The sequence below is a fragment of the Dendropsophus ebraccatus genome, chromosome 3 (assembly GCF_027789765.1).
Source record: "Dendropsophus ebraccatus isolate aDenEbr1 chromosome 3, aDenEbr1.pat, whole genome shotgun sequence".
Lineage (NCBI taxonomy): Eukaryota > Metazoa > Chordata > Amphibia > Anura > Hylidae > Dendropsophus > Dendropsophus ebraccatus.
The window spans coordinates 30548767-30554941 of record NC_091456.1 but is presented as its reverse complement, the minus strand read 5'-3'; the positions used below and the strand labels follow the sequence as shown (position 1 = coordinate 30554941).

At 36.1% G+C, this 6175-nt stretch overlaps 1 protein-coding gene across 1 annotated transcript; it reads right to left on the bottom strand.

The window, feature by feature from the left end:
* Positions 1–292: 292 nt before the first annotated feature.
* LOC138786419 (olfactory receptor 5V1-like) lies at positions 293–1228 on the bottom strand. Its single transcript, XM_069963410.1, has one exon. The coding sequence runs from the start codon at positions 1226–1228 to the stop codon at positions 293–295; it is 936 nt and encodes a 311-aa protein (XP_069819511.1).
* Positions 1229–6175: the final 4947 nt, after the last annotated feature.

Here is a 6175-nt window from a genome sequence, read left to right as displayed (position 1 = left end):
CACACACACACACACCTCACATAATTGGGTTTCTGAGTACCCAGTGTGAACTCTGCCACTCAATTCAAAGTCTATAAGACTACTAAGGATAATCTAGTACAGTGATTGAATATCTACATAATGTTTGCATGGAGCTCTATACTTGACTGTCACTCCATTCAAACTGGGGCACTCAGGACACTTATGATTGGTGGGGGTCCCACTGGTTGGACCCTAACTGACATACATATATTATTTAACTTGTGGATAGGTAATACATTGTTGATATGGACAAAAAAACACTTGAATCGTTTTATTCATTAAAAGTTACTCTTCTAAATATAACTCTTTGAACAGAATCCTTGACTTCCTTGTTCCTTAGGCTGTATAATATTGGGTTTAACATTGGTATCACAATAGTATAGAAAACAGCAACGGCTTTGTCCATATCAGAGGCATTTCCTGTCGAAGGTTTAAAATAGGCAAATATCAATGTACCATAAAATAATAACACCACAGTAATATGGGAGGCACATGTAGAGAACGCTTTCATCTTTCCTTCGGCCGTGCGGATTTTTAACACTGCTAAAATAATAAATAAATATGATCCAAAAATAAAAATAAAACAAAAAACACCCAAAACAACATCCGTAACTATAAGTACCAGTTCATTTACACTTGTGTCTGAGCACGACAGCGCCAGCAATTGTGGAATTTCACAAAAGAAGTGATTTATTTTATTCGATGAACAGAACGATAGACGAAAGGTACTGGATGTGTGATAAGTAGAACTACAAAAGCCAAAAGTCCAAACGACAGCAGACAAAAAATAACATGATTTTTTACTCATTATAGTTTTATACCTTAAAGGATTGCATATGGCCAAATAACGGTCTACTGACATAATTGTAAGCAAGAGAAACTCTGTGTCCATAGCAGCAGTAAATATAAACATTTGAACAACGCAACCATGAAATGTTATGACTTTATTCTTAGAAAAAAAATTGGCCAACATTTTTGGGATTGTAGAAGTTGTACATAATACATCCAAAAAGGATAAATTGCTAAGGAAGAAATACATTGGCGTATTCAGAGCTGGGTCTATATTTGTTATGATAATTATAACTAGATTTCCAGTCATACAAACTATATACATAAGAAGGAAGACACAAAATAAAATAATGTCCAGGTCAGGAACATTGGAAAGTCCAAGGAGAATAAATTCAGATACAATGGATTCATTGTACATCCTGTTTTTAAAACAAATTGCAGGCAAAAGAGCCCTAAAGGGAAAGATCAATTGAACATGTCAAGTCTCGCAGAAATGGATATTAGGGCTATGTTTCCACAGTATAAATCATGATAAATGACAGACATCATTTGGCCAAATTTTTACACTGTGGGACCATAGTCTGGTACAGATTTTTTTTTTTTTTTTTACAAAACCTGTAATATTGTACAGTGCATCTTAAAGAGGGCATGTCAGCATGAAGGCAACCGGCGCTGGGAAAAAAAAAATACAGAAAATAAGCCAATAAGCTGTACATAGAAAGTGTTAATGTCATAATAAGTACAAATCAAACATTAGAAATGCATTAAAAAGTGCCTACAAGGTACACAAATGTAGGGCCCATTGGGCTGTTCACACTGTCCGTAGTTTTATAGATTCATAATCCATGTTTTCGGGATATGCAAAAATTACTGACAAGCTCTAGTACGGACAATAATTGTGGCCCGGATTGTCCCTAAGAAGTCTAGGGGAACGTCTGTAAAATGGATCCATAATTTTTACATTAGAAACATCCGTAATGTCCGCAAATCTGTAAAAAATATGAAGTAATGATTTGAAACCATTCCCACTTATTTATCTATCACCTTCCCCTTCTTTGCTCTTCCACAAAAAATACAGATTATGGCCATGTTCACACAACGTATTTTTGGCATGCATCGCGGCTATTGTTGCACAATGCAACATTGGTCGTGATTTTTGCTAAACATATGTTGTATTGAAATGAATGGAATCCCGGCCAGAGCGTATATACAGTATACACTCCGGACGGAATTCCATCTGGCCGCACGAAAAACTGACATGTCAGTTTTCTGCAGCCGCTATTCATTGAATAGCGGCCGCACAGAACATGTTTAGTTCACACAATGGAGCGTGTGCCAGGTCACAGAATGGCCGGTGTTATGTGCCATGTAAACATGGCCTATGGATGCAATACATGCATCACAGAAGAATATTTTGAGGATGAAGATTGCGGACAATTGCAAACATCATTTATGGTCCTTAAAAACTGCTAAACGTGTGACTATAGCGGGTTCATAGACAGTAAAATAAAAGCTAAATACGACAATCATTTTGAGAGAGAAAAATAAAGCCTATATTTTGAAAAAACCTGGTGAAAAATTATGAGAACGTTTATTGTTTGATCAATTATAACCATTATTCTAAACAGTGTACTCACTTCCATCCAATTTACCATAGACTTTAATAGAGTACATTACCATATAACTGTATTTTTACCTTAAAATTACGTCTATATTTACCTTTATTTTATGGTGTGCAAATACAGCTTATTTTGTTTATCCCGCATAAAAAAAAATGAAAACATTGGCCAGGATTTATTATTTTTTGTTTTAGACAGACAGCAATCAATCAATCAATCAATGACTCACAGCTTTTATTTCTCAAGATGAGCGACTGTATATTTTATAGCCATCTGTCCGAGACAAAAAACAGGCACACTTTTGATTGATAAATCTGGGCCATTGTGTCTCATTTAGTACATGTGTACAAAAATATTATTTAAAACATCACCACCAAGATTTGTAAGGATCGTTAAGTACATTGTTTAAACAGTCTAAGATAAAGAAATAAACCTAAAAGCTTACTGATTCGACAAATTGTCACTGTCAAGGGAAGTAAAACATATGAAAGGCTTGGAAAATGATACATAATTACAATAAATGACATACTTAGAAATACATCAAGCCATAAAACGTGTGTTTTGTCACTAATACAGTTATAGAGGATGAATGCAGCCAACTTCTAAATAGATTTCTCATCTTAATTCTTCAATACTGTGGACACCTTGTGACCTTTTTCATCAACCATTTTTTTTTTTTTTTATTGTTTGAATTTTTTTCGTCTGTAAGTAATAAATCAATCATGTTTTTTAATAAATGAACACAATGGAAAAGGGTTGTTTTACGTGCAGATCTAGTAAAAATGTTTTTAAAAATTGAAAACCCTTTTGTACAGTATGTGGAATTCACTAACCTGTGTTGCAGATGGAATCTATGGCTGAAAGAGAATGATTTATGATCGGCATTTATATGGTTTTTGAGGTTGAGGGAATTAGACTTTGGGGGATCTATAGATGAGCTGCTTCATTCCCTATATTTTTGCAGCCCCTAGAGGAAGTCCTGATAAACTGTTTACAAATGCTCAGATAGCAAATATTGGGAATAATTAAAATAAAAAATAAATAAATAAGGCTAGTAATGGATTATACATTTTTTAATAAAGACCAAACTCAACTAAATATTTCTAACTAGAGATGAGTGAAGCTCAAGGATGCTCGTGTCCATCCGTACCTGGAAGTCAATATTTGATTTCCAGTGGCTAAAGAAAATGGATGCAGTTAGATATAATGTTTATCCCAGGCATGTCTAAATTCAGTTACTGTAGATTTACTAACCACATTTGCTGGAAGTTTGTTCCAAATATCTACTAATCTATCAGTAAAGTATTATCTTGTAGTGTTGTGTCTTATTTCCCCCAAATACCTCAAATTGTGGCCCCTTGTTCTTAAATTTAGTCTTTTTTCTAATTACATTTTTTTTTCCTCTTGAACCTTATCAACTTCCGGCATGTTGAAATCACTCGTAACTGATACAATGCCACCCTTTACTGACATTTTGGTAATTTCATCGATCACGTTAATATAGTCCTCAGTTCTATAGATGACACTTCTAATAGTAAATCCCTTTTTTGGTTGCATGTAAACCAAAAAATTCTGTGGCTTTTTATATATATTATGGATGACTGCTGATTTTAGACTCTCTCCGTGACATAAATATAGATTATAGATTGTAAGCCTTCTCGGGCAAGATCCTCTTCCCCATGTACTAGTCTGCCATTTGCCTTCATGTAATGTGTTTTGATCTTGTGTTGTTTCTGCTTGTTACCCCTATCTATTGTATAGCGCTCTGGAATTAAGGCCGCTCTATAAATAATAATAATAATAATAATAATAATAATAATAATAATAATAATAATAATAAATGGCTACCCCACCTCCTCTTCTCTCTGCTCTATCTTCCCAGTACAAAATATATATCCTGGTTATTTGCCAATCTTTGAACTATGTTTTTGTTACAGCAACCAGATCCAAATCATCCCTAGATATAATGGCCATTCGCTCACAGATTTTGTTGACTAAGCTAAAAGTTTTCATACAAGATGCTCAACCTTTCCAAAAGGTTGGGATTGGACAGGTTAGTCTGAACCTGAATGCTTGGCATTTGACTCCTGGTGGCTGCAGAAAGTGGATGCAGCCCTAGGGCTGCGAAGAAAACATTGATATAGCCTATGAGACTGAGCCTATTGCATCTACTGCACCAACCAGGCATTTACTGCACAAACTACTGCACTTTAGCAAATCCAAATACACCCTATTACACGGGATGATTATCGTGCAAAAAATCATTAAATCGTTTAAATTTAAACGATAATCGTTCTGTGTAATTGCACCGATCGAAAAATCATTTGAATGTTGTTGATCATTGATTTAGATCGGAACCTAAAATTATCGTTAATCGTTCGCTAATCATTCGCTGTAATTCCACATTTGTTCACTCAAGTTCCGTGTTTTTTCACTAACCGTTCAGTGTAATTGCACTTTAGTCATTGTTTTGCTGGGATAAGAAGGAGTAAACAATCATAGTAATGATAGCAATAACGATCGTAGTAATGATCATAACTAACGAGTATCGTTCTATGTAATATGGTGAACGATTTCAGGTTAACGATAAACAATATCATTTGCGACCGTTAGTCGTTAATTGTTTAAAATCGATCCGTGTAATAGGACCCTTATTTGTCTTAACTTGTCGGGAAAGAAATCCTCATCATCAATTATATTTCTGTCCCCTTTATCTTTATCTAGTTTAAATGCTACATCAAGTACCTGTTTACCTTCTTGTGTATTTTCTAATTGAACAATCTGTTAAAATTATGACAATCGTACCCAAAACCTTTAGTCTTACATCAATGCCTTAACCATACATTAAACTCTGAGATGCAATATGGCCTTATTCTGATTACAGACTGGCTTGTTATTCTACCCATCTCCATGCTAAGACTATCTATACTAGCAACCTTCACAATCTTTGCTATGTCTCCTAGCCCCTGGGAGACATCTTGCTTCCTTCATCAAATCTCCATTCTGCCCTAAAACAAGACCTCTAACAGTTGAGCCATCCACAAGAACATGCCTTATCTTCTTATTAATTGTATCTTCTGCCCCTTACTTTTGCTAACACTTTATCCAAAACTTCCCCATCGGGAATCACATTATCATGAGCCTTACCAGCTGTGTTTCTATAGGCCACAACATCCCTATTTAGATCATTAAGAGCACTAAAAGAATTGTATACAGAGAGGCCAAACATATGTTTTTGCTCCACTCTCCTTGAAGCAACTGTTTTCCGAACAGCCCTTCTTCTCGGAGTACTATAAAATGAAGTAGAACTAGCACTTCATGGTGCAGGACCCAAAACAATAGTGTGAAACCAGCAGAGTTATTGGAGTAATGACCGGTAGCCTCCCTTACCTGTTGTGGTTGCGCAAGTCCAGGGCACAACTCTCCACAAAACATGGAAGGAAACTCCGGTATGCAGCTGTCCCTGTACACCCATGCCAGGATAAGTATAGTTGCAGACCTCCACTCCTCAATGTCAAGGGTTTGACATGTGCACCTCTACCTGAGGAAGAGGCACCTACCTAAATCTGGGAACGGACGAGCAAGTCCATAGCTACAATGCCTTCATCTTGCAGGAACTGCTGACACACTCCAGCCACATGAAGTCTAGCATTGTCCTGCATTAGGAGGAACCCAAGGCCAACCGCACCAGCATATGGTCTGTCAAGGGGTCTGAGGATCTCATCTCGATACCTAATGGCAGTCAG